The sequence below is a fragment of the Lepidochelys olivacea genome (genome assembly GCF_965140295.1).
Source record: "Lepidochelys olivacea isolate rLepOli2 genome assembly, chromosome: 15".
Classification (NCBI taxonomy): Eukaryota; Metazoa; Chordata; order Testudines; family Cheloniidae; genus Lepidochelys; species Lepidochelys olivacea.
In genome coordinates, this window is record NC_140425.1 from 13,382,345 (window position 1) to 13,397,214 (window position 14,870).

The 14,870-nt window shown below is 50.7% G+C and overlaps 2 protein-coding genes across 8 annotated transcripts in view; one reads left to right on the forward strand and one right to left on the reverse strand.

The window, feature by feature from the left end:
• Positions 1-5,087, forward strand: part of LIMK2 (LIM domain kinase 2) — a 45,613-nt gene extending 40,526 nt beyond the window's left edge. For all 6 annotated transcript variants that reach the window (XM_084648733.1, XM_084648736.1, XM_084648738.1 and 3 more), the window contains 2 exons: positions 2,218-2,375; positions 2,738-5,087. In XM_084648733.1, coding sequence (XP_084504859.1) covers positions 2,218-2,375; positions 2,738-2,894 — 315 coding nt within the window. In that variant the 3' untranslated portion in view covers positions 2,895-5,087. The remainder of the gene's footprint in view (positions 1-2,217; positions 2,376-2,737) is intronic.
• A 602-nt stretch (positions 5,088-5,689) lies between these two features.
• PIK3IP1 (phosphoinositide-3-kinase interacting protein 1) lies at positions 5,690-14,546 on the reverse strand. 2 transcript variants are annotated; one of them, XM_084649096.1, is made up of 6 exons: positions 14,163-14,546; positions 13,222-13,338; positions 12,923-13,039; positions 9,900-10,088; positions 9,677-9,755; positions 5,690-7,332 (listed from the first exon to the last, which is right to left on the reverse strand). In XM_084649096.1, the coding sequence occupies exons 1-6, from the start codon at positions 14,536-14,538 to the stop codon at positions 7,125-7,127; spliced, it is 1,086 nt and encodes a 361-aa protein (XP_084505222.1). In that variant the 5' UTR covers positions 14,539-14,546; the 3' UTR covers positions 5,690-7,124. The 2 variants fall into 2 exon arrangements, with proteins under 2 accessions (XP_084505222.1, XP_084505223.1); XM_084649097.1 differs by lacking the exon at positions 12,923-13,039.
• Between the last annotated feature and the right edge of the window lie 324 nt (positions 14,547-14,870).

Below are 14,870 nucleotides of genomic sequence, written 5' to 3' on the forward strand. Positions count from 1 at the left end.
GAATGGTGCAGCCTCACCCAGAGTTCTGCACTGGTAACCAGTGTTCCCTCTCATTTTTTCCGTCCATGTGTGGAATGAATTTTGTTATGCGCACCAATAGTGAGGTGTGCATCACCAGTAGGAACAAAAACCTAGATGTGGGGTGTGTGTGTGTTTATATTTGTTAAAAGTTACCATAGGGATAATTACTCCAGCCAGGGCAGGTTAGGAATTTTAAAACCCACTCCTCAAAGAATTAATTTTAAGCCTGAGAGAGAAATAAAATTTATGAAATGCACAGACCAGTCAAACTAAAATAACAGCACTTGGAAAGAATAAAATTACAGAGAACATATATGTGCATTGCAGGAAGTACCAAGAACTAAGTATGTGTTGGGAAGTGTGTGTCAGAGACAGTGCGTGTGTGCTGGCTGCTGGGGAGGTCTGAGACACTGCGCTCTGTTTCTTTAAGGCACTCACCAGAAGGCTCAGACCGCAGCAGCTGAGCTCTCCTGTTCCTGAGACCTGTCCCTGCTCTGCAGAGATGGGGTACAGGGGAGGGGGACACCCTGACATCAGCACTCTATGTACCCCCAACCCCTCTGCTTTGCACAGCAAGCAGGAGGGTCCTGGGAGCAGCTGGCCAGGGGCTCCAAGGGAGAGGGCAGGAGCAACAAGGCTGCAGAGCAGCAGGGGGAAGGGCCCCTGAACAAGCACTCCTGTGCATGGCTCTGCTAATCAAGTGCACAGCACTTGATTCACTTCTGGGTGGCCGTGCGACTGCGCAGCTTAGAGGGAACACAGCTGGCAACCCATCTTGAAGGTTAGTGCAAAATTGCAGATGGGGTTCAGAGAACAGTAGGAAGAATGAATAGGGGCCTAGAAATTTTTATAGAGAGGGATTGAAAAGATCTAGTTTGTTTACCTTAGAAAGGAGACACATAAGAGGAAACACGATAGAATATATATGATAGAGAGGTTTTCTTCCTCCTATCTCATAACACACACACGCACACACAAACAAATGCACACGGGAACATTCAATGAAATTGAAAGGTAACAAACTCAAGTGATACAAATAATTTTCTACACAATGTATAGTTAGACTGTGGAACTACTTGCCACATGATGATGTGGTTGTGGTCAACAACTTGGCAGTATTCAAAGAGGGACTGTATTTATATGGATAACAAGAACATCTGGTTAGCATAAAGTATTGTAACAGAGTATTGGAAGAGAAATAAAACCTCATGTTTTAAATCAATCTAGGTGTTGGGGATTAGGCTGAGACCTTTGTGGGGGCAGATTATCACACATCTCCCTGTTCTGGGGTTTGTTGCACATTCCTCTGAACTATCTGCTGTTGGCCACTGTCAGAGATGGGATTCTAGACCAGATTGACCACAGGTCTGAACCAGTCAGGCAATTACATTCCTAGGCTTTGACTGGTGGCCTTCTGTATCCAGGATGACTGTTATAATTCAATGCAAAATGTCTTCAGTGTAAGGAGCCCTTCAGTTAGAGGGAGAGAACCGAAGTAGTGTCCTGTGTGTTCTACAGTCTTCTCCCCCATTTCTTTCCTCTGCTTGGGTTTCCCTTCTGAGGTTTTCGATTGGGTCCCCATAATAATGTGTTTGCACTATTTCTTTCCCTCCCTCCTCAGTACTGAAGACACTGTTGCTCCTGCAATGTACTTCAGAGCTCGCTGCAAATCCCTGCTTGCCCTCCCCCAGCTCCCTGGCATGTGAGCTGTGTTGGGGGAGGGGTTTTTTGATAGCATAATGACATCATGGAGGGGTGTGTGCATGCTAGAATGTGTTAATACCCTGGGAGCAGAGGAATTGCTTCCTGCTTCAGTGCATGGACTGATAATGGCTAGGACACTGCACAGTCTGCATTAAAAGCTAAGGTTGTGTTGTACCCCTTGCAGCAATACCCTAGGGCTTGGATTTCCTCTGCTATAGCAAGGAGAGACTTCTAGGGCCAGCCCCTGTACTGCCTGTGAGGTTTGCCTATATTAAATGGTGTTGGGCTTGTTCCATGAAGGAGGATCAAGGCTTCTGTAGATGGGGACTGGTACAATTCTAGCTCTTCTCTCCCTGCCCTGTAATCAGACATTAATTATGTTTCCAGTGAGCTCAACCTAGCTCTAGAGACTGAGCAACCCCCTCCTGTTAGCCCTCAGATCCTGTCCCTGGTGCTACAATCGCTGTACCTGAGCAGTTCTTTCCCCTCTAGATTATCGGGCAGGTGTATGCTGACCCTGACTGCCTCCCTCGCACACTGGATTTTGGCCTCAATGTAAAGCTGTTCTGGGAGAAGTTTGTTCCTGCTGATTGCCCTCCAGCCTTCTTCCCTCTGGCTGCCATTTGCTGCAGGCTGGAACCAGAGAGCAGGTAAGGTTTCAGGCTGATTGGGGAGTGAAATGCTGGTGAAGCCCCTGTGTGAGGCATGGGTCTAATTTCTGGTTCTCTTGTGTGTCCAGTTTGTATCTTTGCTTCTCTCGGGGGCTGGAGAGTGCCCTCTCCTCCTGCCCCCGCTGGGAAGGTGTTGCTCTGCAAAGTGGGTCAGAGGGGGATGGCAGGCATGTGCTAATATCCAGGGCAGTTCGGTTGCTGCGTCCTCACTTCAGGGGGGAGTGTGTTTTGCTGCTCTCTTCCTTTCCCCATCACTGTCCCAGGAGCTAGTCCGCTGCTGTCCTACTGACCCATCTCTCTAGATTTGCTCCCTACTCACTTGTGTTATCACTTCTTTCTAGGCCCCCGTTTTCAAAGCTGGAGGATTCCTTTGAAGCCCTCTCTCTCTACCTGGGAGAACTGGGCATCCCCCTCCCTTCCGAGCTGGAGGAGCTGGACCACAATGTGAGCATGCAGTATGGGCTGAGCCGTGACAAACTACCTGAAAGCACAACCTAGGCGGCCCATCCTGTGATCCGTGCTACTTTTCATGGGACCCCCTAGGAGTGGTGTGGAGGGGAGATGTACTTCAGCCTCCTACAGGGCATTCAAAGGGCACCATCTGCATAGTTGGCGCATCACCTCTCCCTCCCACATGAAACTTAAACCGCCATGTCCGTTTGATCTCCTGGGTTCACTGTAGATTTATGACGTATTTTGCAAGTGAAAAGGGCTGTTTCCTGCCTGCTGCACCAAAGAGAGCTGCTCAACACAAAGGGGAAAACACAATTCTCTAGGGCCTGTCTGGCCTTATATCACTGTGGTGCCTTAGAACTTGACATGTGACTGTAAGCTGTGAAATAGTCCTGGCCTATCTGCCAGGAAGGGAATCACTATAGGAAGTCTTTGTTATGAACTGCTTTCCTGGAATCACTTGTCCCCGACTTTTTAGTGACTGCACTCTCCTTGGAAGAGCTGGAATACACTAGAACTGGGAAAACCAGGCACCTGGCAAAGGGCTCAGTCAGGGACACCATTGCTTTTCTACATGTGAAGGGGGGAGTTCCTGAGCTGTCTAGGGGTTGGGAACTTGGCTCCCTAGTCAGGGTGGGAGAAGCTCTAGGAACTGAGTCGAGCTTGAACAAAATGGTTGTGGTATCATGTCTGTGGGTAGCATGTGTCCTGGTTAGTGTAGTTCCACCCACCCAGGCCCTGTTCGGAAACACTACAGCCAGTGAAAACTGGGCTTTGCTCCTCCTTTTGATGTGAATGAGGCTGTGATCTGAGTCCAGAGGGTAAGAAGGGGGAGACTGAGTGGCTCTCAGATATGCTTTTAACTCTCTCTACAACCACCTTCAGCTACTGACTCCACACAACCAGTCCCCCAGGCTGGAACCTCAGATCAGGGAGGAGGACACACCAGCACTCTGATCCTGATGTGCTGTATAAATGGGAGACTTGTCCCCCAAGAGCTTGTGCCCGTTTCTGGGCATTCGGCCTCATAACAGTGGCAGAATATACCTTGTGGAGAGCTGAATAGCTCCAGGCTGAGGCATGTGGCTTGGACTAGGTGAGTGTGTGTTTGAGATGGACAGATGGAATGGAAGGAATTTGAGGGCACACTAAAACCGTTACTCAAGGACAGATGCTGGTGAATTGGAGTCTCATGTGTTCCATCCTCTGCGTGTACTAGTTGGAGTATTTGTAATTCAGTAGTTATTACTGCCCTTCTCCAGCAAGACCTGCAGTGGAGGGGAGTCCCATGAGTGGCTTTGCCACTCAAGTTATCTGTTCTGGAGCCCCTGCCATAGAACTTGGTCACATTCTCCAAACAGAGTCCTTCTCCAGTCATCCCTCTCTTCGCACCATGTGTGCTGAGGGAAGGAGGCAGCATATTCACTGGGGCATTAGAGGGAAATGTTTGAGGAAGGAAACAGCTTCCCCAGTAATATGTGGCTGGTGTTAGCCAGTCAGAGGCTGGCTGCTGAGTCCACTTTGAGTTCCATGCCCTCTTGATAAAACTGGATTCAGTCTCTGCTCTCCTTTGCAGCCCTATAATCTAATAGTGAGGAATGTTTGTTCCTCTATTCCCTAAGGAGTTGGGAATGTGTGAAAGCCTGACCATAGAAATTACATGGGACCAGCCCTCATGTCAGTCTTAAGTTGGTTGTGTTTAACTTTGTGTGGTGGTGGTTTTAGAAACAGAGAAGTCCTGTACTGTGAGCCGGTGCAGGAGTTGCCAGTTGGCTCTGGGGGATTCAGGCATTCTGATTGTTACAGGACTTTCTTCCTACTACTTAGTAGGATGAGGAAACTCAAGGGAGGGTGATGTGTGGGTGGGGAGTCTTAACTCAGTGTGATTGCACACTGCAATGTTTGACTAAATTAAAAGCAATAAATATATCCTAGGGATGTCAGGCTGTTTGTCTGCTTTTGGAGCTTATCAAAAACATGAGGCTGCCACAGAATGGGGCCCCTCACTCAGCTGTTGCAGGACTGCAGCAGTGCATCACCAGGGACATCTAACTGGTAGCTGCAGACTGACTTGACAAGGACTATATAGAAAGTTAGGCTTGGAGGCCTGACCTATGCCCAAATCTGCAACAGAACTGCATTTAGCTCGGGTCATGGAACAGGTGGTGGTGACAGCAGTTCCTGTCCGGCCTAGCCTTTAAAAATAAACAGCATTTGCCAGTTTTGAAATCACCTGAACTCTAGCTGTGCTGCCTGCTCTTAATCCATGCCAGCCACTGTAACCTCCTGACTATGCCTTTATACCAGCCTTTCCAAAGCAAGAGCCTGAGGAACTGAGCTGCCTCTGAGCAGGAAGTAAAGCAAAATCCATTTCCTTCAGAGCAGAAAAGGAATAATTAGATCATCTCTCCCCAGGCCCAGCCTGCTTCGTCACAGTAGCTTGTTCTGGGCTGGTGACTAGACAGCTGCTTTTTTAGGAATGCTCCGCTCCACTCTGCTGCTAGACTTGGCCAGCATGTCCAGAGTCAACATCCCATGGTGTTAGCTATAGGTGAAGACATGTTCTGCTCTGAATTGCTGAGGAGATTGTGGCTTTGTGTGTGTCTTGGATGGGGCTATAGCTCTAAATAGAGCCAAGGGTGAACTACAATGGTCTTGCTTATTCCCTCCTTTCACTGCTTTGCAGTTTGGGGTAGGGGGGCCTTTCCCAGGTTTGAGTAATGCTGTTAGCCTGCTGGTGCAGCTAAATACCCTCAAGGAGCTGAAACGTGTTCAGAAAGGCAGGCTGAGCTGGTCACGTTTCCTCGGTGAGCTGCTAATTCAACTAGAGCCCACGCAGGTTTCCACAGAACCTTTTTATTTTCCTTTTTAAGCTTTTAATACAAGGCAGCATAGTCTATATCTTTTTTATTATAATGAGGTATTTAAAATATTTACAAAGAAATGGTATTCGAAGACTTAAAAAAAAAATCCCTTTTCTGACCCCTATAAACATCAACACTTAATCTCTGCTCAGTGAGTCCCCTTAAAGTAGATGGGTAGAAAAGCTTATTTGGATGGCTTGAACCCTACTCTGAGGGGGATGTGCACTTCTCTGAATTAGTCCTACACAGATGATGAACTACCCCACTCTGAGAAACAAGTGGTTCTTGCTGACACACCTGCCCTAAAACCTTCATCTGAAGGGGTCAGTTTGGATAAACAACCCCTGCAGCATGACCTCTCCTGCAGCCTGTGCAAGGGACACAGAACAGGATGCACAAGGCCTTGATGTGCCTGCAGCAGGGCAGCTGGCTTGTCCTTTGCTCAAGTGCTCTCCAGTTGCCTTCACCCTAGGACTGGCTTAAACTCTTGTTTGCTGGAAATACACATCCATGGGGGAAGTCTGAAAATGGCTACTATCCCTTTAAGCAGCACAGAGTGTGGCCACTCTCCCTGAAGCTGACTGAGGGGTTTTCTACTTTCCCTCCACTTTTGAAATACTTCTGCTCCTCTCCTGCCCTAGCAGACAGCCTATGTGGCTGCTTTGGAACCAGGCTCCTGTTGTACCAGCCAAGGAGAGTGGGAATGTGTCCTGGGCACTGGAAGACTTTGCTTTATGAGCATCTTAAGATCTCTTAAGCAATGCATTGGGGCTAAACATCTCCCTCGCCTTCAACCAAAACCTTCTATCTCCCAGCTGAAGCCAAGCTCTTCACTTGCACATAGTGATGGTTCTTAGTTGACACCTGCCCTTCTCTAAAAGAAATTTGCACAGGACAGCTTTTTCCTCAAGCTTTTTTCCTTCTAAAATAAAAACTACATTCAAAGTCTCTATATAACCCTGCGATAAAGCTCCCACCAGTCCCAGTGCTACTGATGTAGTGTCAGATCACAGGCTCAAATGCAAGTGACGCTGCACTGTTCAAAAGGGAAGAGAACAGAAAAAAGGATGCGGAGAGTTCCCACTCTGAAATATGGGTGGCTAGGCCAGCATGGCACAGTGCCAGCTTGGGAAATCACTCCCCCTCCCCTGCTGCAGTAATCCCTGGAGATGAGAGGAGTTGCCTGAGGCTCCAACTGCACCAGTACCCAAGTGAAACATGTCCTGCTAGCCACACAATGAAAGGTCACTGTACTGGACTACACTGCACAGCTGCCATTTCAGTGCATCTCCAAGTCCTGTCGCTTGCTGGAATTCATCAACAAAAAAATACAAATGAACCCTCGCTCCCAAAACAAGAGACTAGGGTCTTCGCCTCAATCGTTTCAGTCTGCCCTCCTGGCCCTAGCTCTTCAGGCACCAGGAGTACCTGCCTGGCCCATGAGAGGTGCATTGCCATCATGGGCCTCCTCTACAGGGGTCTGGTTGGTGTGCACCACTATCGTGTTTTCATCCACAAGCTCACAGGCCTGGTTAGTGAAGGCAGAAAGTGGAAGGGTGATGCGCTGCATTTCTCGCTCATAAACCTTCTGCTCGTGCTGCTCCTTCAAGTCTTTGCCCCTAGAGAGAAAACCAGAACAGGTGCTCTGAGTGCTACTGCAGTAAGGTCATGCCCTACAAGTGGGCACTGGCCTAAAGGCACTGCAGCAGAAGGGAAGAGGCTACTGCTCCAACAAAAAATCAGGCCTTCAACATGAATGTGAGGTGCTGGGTTTTTCCCCAAACTCCCAACTACAGTGCTGAAAGCACCCAGGCAAACAGAGCTGGTGGGGGTGAAATTTCCAACAGTCCTTGCTTCTGACTGGTTCATCTAGTATTACAATGTCATGGAGGTTAAAGCCAGGCCCCTCCCACCTGTCACTGGACTCAAGGCCCAGACAGTAGATAGGGAAACAACACATGTGGCAGCAAACTGAATTTTAGTTTATAGCTCTGTCTTGAGTCCCTGTAACATGCATGACTGCTGGGTCAAAGCAGGAGCCGCCAACGTTTAGAGAAGCCATTAACTGTGAATGGTAGGAAAGGATGCAAGAGCTCTGGGTGGTAGCTGGCATTTGCACAGGTGAGGAGAGGGAAAGACTCTCTTTAGGCACTGAATATCTCCCAGAAAGCAAACTGAGTTAATGGCCCTGCTCAGAGTAGGTGTGTAATGAGCTTATGTGCCTGCTGTGTTCCAAAGAGACTTGCTTCTCCAAACTACCTGACCCTTCACAGGACAGCAAGGAAGGTGAGAAGTCTTCAACGTCTGGTGCCAAGAAGTGGCTTTTTTAAAAAAATGAGTGACAGGTGTTATTGAACTCTATAGTGAAGGTAACAAGTGCTTTAGTTAATGAGAAAAACCTGGGTTTTGTTGTTGTTTTTTAAAAAAAAGTGCTACATGCAAAATGTAACTCTAACGGGGAAGCAAATGCACCTGAATATGGCTGTCTGAAAAGGGAAGAAACTGAAGCAGCCAGTGCTGACCCTGCCTTAAGCTTGAACTTGGGCTATTTTGAATTAAGGGAGGAGCTACTAAGAGTCAAGCCTCCCCAAAATCCAAATCTTCTCACAGCAAAGACAGTCCTGGCAGAGCCAGGCCACAGTTCAACGGAAGTCTGGTGGATCAGAAATTACATCTCAGACTGTACTCAGCTTGAGCCCTGCCGTAGTCAGCTCCCACTCAAGGGGCTAGAACAGCTTCCAGGGTTTACTGCCAGACACTTCTAGTGCAGTCTAATGTTCTTTCTTCCCTCCACCCCTGCCAGTCCTCTCTATCTACCTTCACTGGCACCCTGAATCATACTCATTGGAAAGTGCTAGATTTGTGCTTTAACCTTATGTAACACTGAGCGAGTCTCTGCTGTCCAAGCTTGCTGATACATCTTATTTAAGGACTTGGCTCAGCCTGGGAGGGACTCATTCTGCTTCACTAGGAGAGGTTGGCAGCTAGAGCTGCAAGAGTTAAGCCCTAAAGCAGGGATGTGATGATCGCTCTGTGGCTCTAGGATGTCTGTCTGGAATGCTATAGACAAACTGCAGGCCTGATCAGCCTGTCAGGTGCACACGTAACTCTGACTGAACTGAATGGGAGTTGAGTATGTGCAGCTGTCAGGCTAACTAGGCCATGCAATTCAAAGGACAAATTTAGGAAAGGGAAAGAATTATGATTCTACCCTGTTTTCAAATAGATGAAGGCATATACACTAAAGGGACAGATGGTTAGACTGCCATGAGTAGGAAGGGGAAGAGTGGGCTCAGCCAAGGGAAGACACAGAACAAAGGGCAGGTTACTGTAGTTTGGGTGTTTGTTTTTAAATACAGCTGTTATTACTTTCCCTGTCTCACTGTGTTAGGGCCTAATCCTATGAGGTACTCAACTCCCACTGATTTAACAGAGTAGCCAGTGCTCAGGCCCACCCATGATCAGGTGCTTATGACACTCAGATGTGCTGGCAGGTCCATATTGGGGAATCATAGGCAGACTGGCCAATGTGTCTACGTAACTGCAGCCCTGCCAAGGGCCTCTGAATTGCAATAATGGAATGAAATTCCAGAGGTTAATAAGTCTTGTCTCTGAAAAGTTTCACAAGGCAAGTGGTGAAAGCTCTATCACTCAAGACATATAAAACTATACTGTGCAGCATCCAAGAGGCTGTACTTCAAGGGGAGTGGGCTCCTCCCCTGGCCCTGGAGGATGGGGGGTTTACTATGGGACCTAATACCTCTGTGTTCAAATGAGTTCCATTGAGGCTATGACAAGACCAGATCTCACAGCAGCACCACCACTAATGTATAAGAGCCTACACTTCCCAGAGTCCTGCATGAACTGGGACTCAGGTGTTCTCTATAGCAGCTCAGAATTTCCTGACTTTTATAGGCCTGTATCACAGCCACAATGCAAACTCTTGATCCAGAGACTACTTACCTTTTGTAGATGTAGCCCACAACAATGCCAGCTCCAATGGCAATGATTATCACCATCATGATAAAGGCCATCACAGAGCCTATGGAGAAGGAGCAGAAGCGACAAAATTAGGAACAAGGCAGTACCTCAGCCTCTATATACAGCAGTGGCTTTAGGATTCAGAAAAGAAACATCCTGTTCTAGTCCCACTGAGGAATCTAGAGAATGTTCCTAGAGGTCATACCTAATGTCCCTAAGTCCTTCTTTTCCTTGGAGTTCATCCGGACTCTCTGACTGATCCCAATGACAGGCTGCACAGCAGCTGCCTCGCTCCGGGCTGGTAAAGTATCAGCTGGTTCAAATACCTGGTCTATCCCCTGAGAAACCTCAGCCGCAACTGTAGGGACCAGAGTCTTTGTGGAGGAGGTAGCACCTGTTGGGGAAAAAATACATTAAAATATTAAAGTGTGTCACCAAAGTTTCATAGCAACACCTATCTTGTGAATGGGGCACAAACCCATCTCAGACCCAGAACCCTGGGACCTTCCTCATCTTAGGCTGACAAATACTCCCACTGCCCCTTAGATATTACAGTGCCTCCGCACAGATGGGAGAAAACACACATACACTTTTCAGTTCAACTGCTGCTAAAGGTCAAGGGCAATCTAGGCAACTGGCAGAGCAAAGCACCAAAACAGGAGTAAGAGAACAGAGGAGAGAACTGAACCCAGAGCATAATCATAATCAAAGGGCCACCAGGTAAATCCATTTATAGCTCAATATACAGAGAAAAACAAACAAACACACTGAACAGAAATGACCAAGCTGATCAATATCCCCATACTGAACTCTTGTAGGAGCTCCCGCTGTTCTATTTCCCTCCTCCCTCAACATTCTTGAGCAGGAAAGGCCTGCGTGGGACTGGTCTATGAAAGAATTTAAGTCCATCACCGCTCTCTTATCATTTACAGCTTGCTACCAAACAGCCCTTGTGGAAGAGTGAACTGAAGATGATGGGGAATGGAAGAGGGGGAGCACTCACTCTGGGTCCACCATCTAGCTCACCTTTCATATTCCTGACAAAAGCTAAAGGGGGTGTCACCTCAGGGCACTAGCAATATAAACCTTTCACATCCTAGCAAAGCATCATCCATGTGGCTCACTAATCTTCATATTCCATTTCATATGACCACTCTGGAGTAACAAAGGCCATACCAGCAGGACACGCTTCTACTTCCTGTCTGGGCTAACCCTAGATAAGAAAAACTACCTTTTTAGAGGAGACCCCACACTCAATATGCTGCCAGGATTGAAAGCCACCCTCCAGAGCATCTTTTCAGAATGCTCCTCCCACACATATGATGGCAATGTTCCTTCCTCTAGGCATTTTTCCTTGGAGCATTTTGGTTCAATACCTCCACAGAGTCTGTGATCATCCAGACTGACCTCCCGTATAACACAGACCATAGGACTTCCTTGAATTAATTTCTCTTTGAACTATAGCATATCTTTTAGAAAAAAACTATTATGTGATGAGGGTGGAGGGTTGGGTTAGTAACAGACAGGAGACCACCAGGAAATAAGGGTCCCTCTGTAGAGGGATGTTACTTCACACAGTGTCTTTCAGAAAAAAAGAGCACAGGATCTAGCAGGGGCTATTTCTGGGGAAGAGAAAGCACTGGGACAGCCCCTGCCCGGGCAGACATACCACAGCAGGGAAGGTGGGTTTAATCTGACAAAATGGCTGAATCCCTGGCAACTGCACTAATTGCTCAGCATATTGGCTCCCAATCCCAGGCAGTTCCCCAGTCCTAGGACTTTTAAAAAAAGAGCCATAAACAGGGAACATCTACTCTGCTTTGTCCTTAATGAGAAGCAGTCCAAGGGTAGGAGGATTGAGAAGACTGAGGGAGGCAAGAATTCTGATTCCTGCCTGGGGTGGGGGACTACATTCAAGGAGAGATATGCTCTCCTGTAGAACAAAAGGGTGGGTAGAAAGACATGCATGGGGTCTCCTGGAAATCCTCCAAAGCACCTGCAATCCTCCCAGCTTGATATTGTCTGTAAACTTTATAAGTGTAGCCTCTATGCTATTATCTAAATAACCTATGAAGATATTGAACAGGACCGGACCCAGAATCAATCCCAGCAGGACCCCACTCGATAAGCCCTTCCAGCTTGACTGTGAATCACTGATGACTACTCTCTGGGAACAGTTTTTTAACCAAAACAAATTTTGGAATGAAAGATGGGTGACTCTCAGACATGAGAGAGGAGAGCAAACAAGCAGATAGGTCAGACAGGATCAGTGCAGATGTGTTCCGTATTGTGCATGTTCAAACTTTGTCACTGAAATAGTCCTAAACAGTAGGTCTCTCACAAGATTATTCTCCACTCTAATACCTCTATCAGGAAGATTTTCCTGGTATTCCAGTTCTTCCCTTTCTTAATTTCTTCCTGTTAATCCTAATTATTCTCCCATCAGACAATTCCTCTCCATACCTGCAGATGGCTAGCCCATGCCCCTATCAATCCCCTGGTGTCCATTCTGGATAGCTTTACTTGTTTAATCTTTGCCTCCAGCCCCCTGTGGTTTCCGGGGTGCCCCAGCTGTTTGGGAAGCTCTCCCTGAGCCCTGACATTCTGCTGCTCTTGGCTCCCTCTGGTTTGTCAACAGCTGAGCTGCCCACCCTGACATGGCCTTTCCCTGCAGTGACCTTAGGGCAGGACCACGTAGGACCAGGGGCTGGTGGGGAGGGGGCTGCGCAGAGGCCCTCTCTGGGGCTGGAGACACAGCCCAAGGGGCAGACCCACACCTGGGAAGGGCCGGGATGACGTCACGGAGGGTGCCTTGGAAGGAAAGGCGGAGGCTGGCTCACTACACGTGCAGGGGGCGGGGCCAGCCCCGCCCGGGGGGGCGGGGCTAAATTGTTTACACGCCGACCTCTCGCCGCTGGGATGACATCACCCCAAAACAGGAGACCAATGGGAAGCCCCTAGAAGCTCGGCAACAGGGCAGCCAATCCCGCTGCAGCAGGGGTGGGGACTGGCAACCGCGCCCCCTCGTTTTTCACCGGAGGCGCCCCCCCCCGCGCGCGCGCACGTGCCCGGGCCCCGCTGACCCCACGCGGGGAGAGCAGCGGGCACGTGGCCCTGCAGCGGGCGGGGACCCCGGACTGGGGGAGCGGGGCTCGCGCCAGCCCGGGGAAGCGCGCGGCCAGCCCGGCGCCACGGGAGCTGGGGGCGGCCGGGCGGAACCCCGCTCACCTGGGCAGGGGGCGATGGCGCAGAGGCTCCGCTCCGGGGTCCCGGCCGCGCCGCTCACGTAGCACCAGGGGGCCGCGTCGCCGTCGGGGTTCCGGCAGCTGCTGTGATCCTCGGAGACTGGGGGCCGGGAAAGACAGTTACGGCGCTGCAGGGGCTGGGCTTGGACCCCGGTGCGGGAGACCCCCCTCCCCAGCACGCACAGGAGCGGGGAGCTGCGGGGGGTGCGTGTGTGTGTGACAATAACACAACCGACCAGCTGTTTGCCGCCCCCGCCCTTAGCAGGAGCCGAGCGCACCTACCTGCAAGCGGCGCGGAGGTGGAGTTTCTCTGCACCGCCAGCCAGTTCAAGCAGGGGACGCCGCCCGTGGCGAACTGTTGGTTGCCCCGGTAGGAAACTCCATTGCCGCGGACACACTCTGGAGAGGACGAGAGACCCCCACAGGCCCTGAAACCGCCCGCACACTTTGTAACCAAGAGCAGCCCCCCCGCTTGTGCTCGCCCCCACGCTGCGCCGGTCTCCTCGCCCCTGCCCTCAACGCAGCTCTAAAACATCAAAGCACCGAACAGCCTCCCTGCCGCCATGACATTTCCGATGTAAACAGGGGCGAACAAACTAGATTCTAAACGGGGGCAGCAGAAAGGCGGTCAGCGCCGCCAAGCCACTCGGACAGGGGCTGCTGCTTCCACGCGATTTTAGACTCCGCAAACCGCCCAGCAGGGGAGGTTTGGGCAACCAGCTCCTCGGGTCTTCAAACGGGCATATACAAGAAGTCCAGTCCCCTGGAGTGCTGGGGGAATGACCCTCTCGAGGCCCCTACCAGGGCTGCGAATAAAGGGTAAAAGAGACGTGACCTATCTCCAGGCGCAGGGACAGTGGGGTGCTGAAAGTGGAAACCACAGATTTGGCTGTTATTACAACTTCGGGCCAGGGAGAGCAGCCGCGCCCTGGGTCCAGCACCCCCGTGAAGGGGCTCCACGGGGAAAGGGGAGGGGGGATGCTTCCCTACCAATGTCATCCCCTGGCAGAGAAAGGGGGATTTTCAGGAGGCTGAGATTTGTCTTTGTTCCTGGTAACAAAGATGGAGCTCGGAGTCCCTCTCTCCGAAATCATACGGAAGAAGACCCCCCCACCCCATAGCAGGGCAATGCGGGCTCCTTCGCCGGCCCCCCGCGCGGCGAGCTCCCGGGAGGTGGCTACGTGTGTGTGGTCCCGGGGGGTTCTCGGGGCTTTCGCGCTCACCTTCGGCGGCGGACGCTGCCGTCAGCAGCGCGGTGCTGAGAAGCAAAGCTTGCCCCCAGTCCAGCATCCTCGGTCCCGCCCGTGCCCAAGCAAAGGCTGAAGAACAATTAGCCGGGGAAGTCTCGGCGATCTCGCTCCGCTTTCGCCTCGGCCCCGGCTTTGCAGCTGGCAGATCTGCCCTTGTTGTTTTCTCTTGTGGTAAACAGCCCCGGCTGGAGCTCCCTGCACTCGCTGCAGCGCAGGCTCCTCCTCTCCAGAGCCTCGGCAGGCTGCGAGAGAGAGACAGCCGCAGCAGAGAGCGTGGCGGAGGGCAGCGGGCACCTCGGGGTCTGCCGCTCCCGGCCCCTGGGTCTGGGAGTCTCCAGGATTCAGTCATATAAACGGTGACATAGACGCTCTAAGGCCAAGCTCCGGCCACCGGGGCTTTCACGGACCTCCCGGGGTTTGGCACGACTCTGGGATCGGCGAGGGGCGCCCAGGAACCAGTTATAGCCGGAGTTAAATCGCACTTAACCCTTCCCTCGCTGTTGCGCGCACACAGGCGTCGTGGAGCCGGTTCAACTCCTTCGGCCCACTGCCTCGGGGCAGGGGGTGCGCTTCTGGTCTGCGGCCCCCCTCACAGCACTCTCACCCTCTGCTGCAATCTCTTCGGGGACACTCATCCCCAGGCCCACAGACACACCAAGGAATACACACACCATTCAGAGA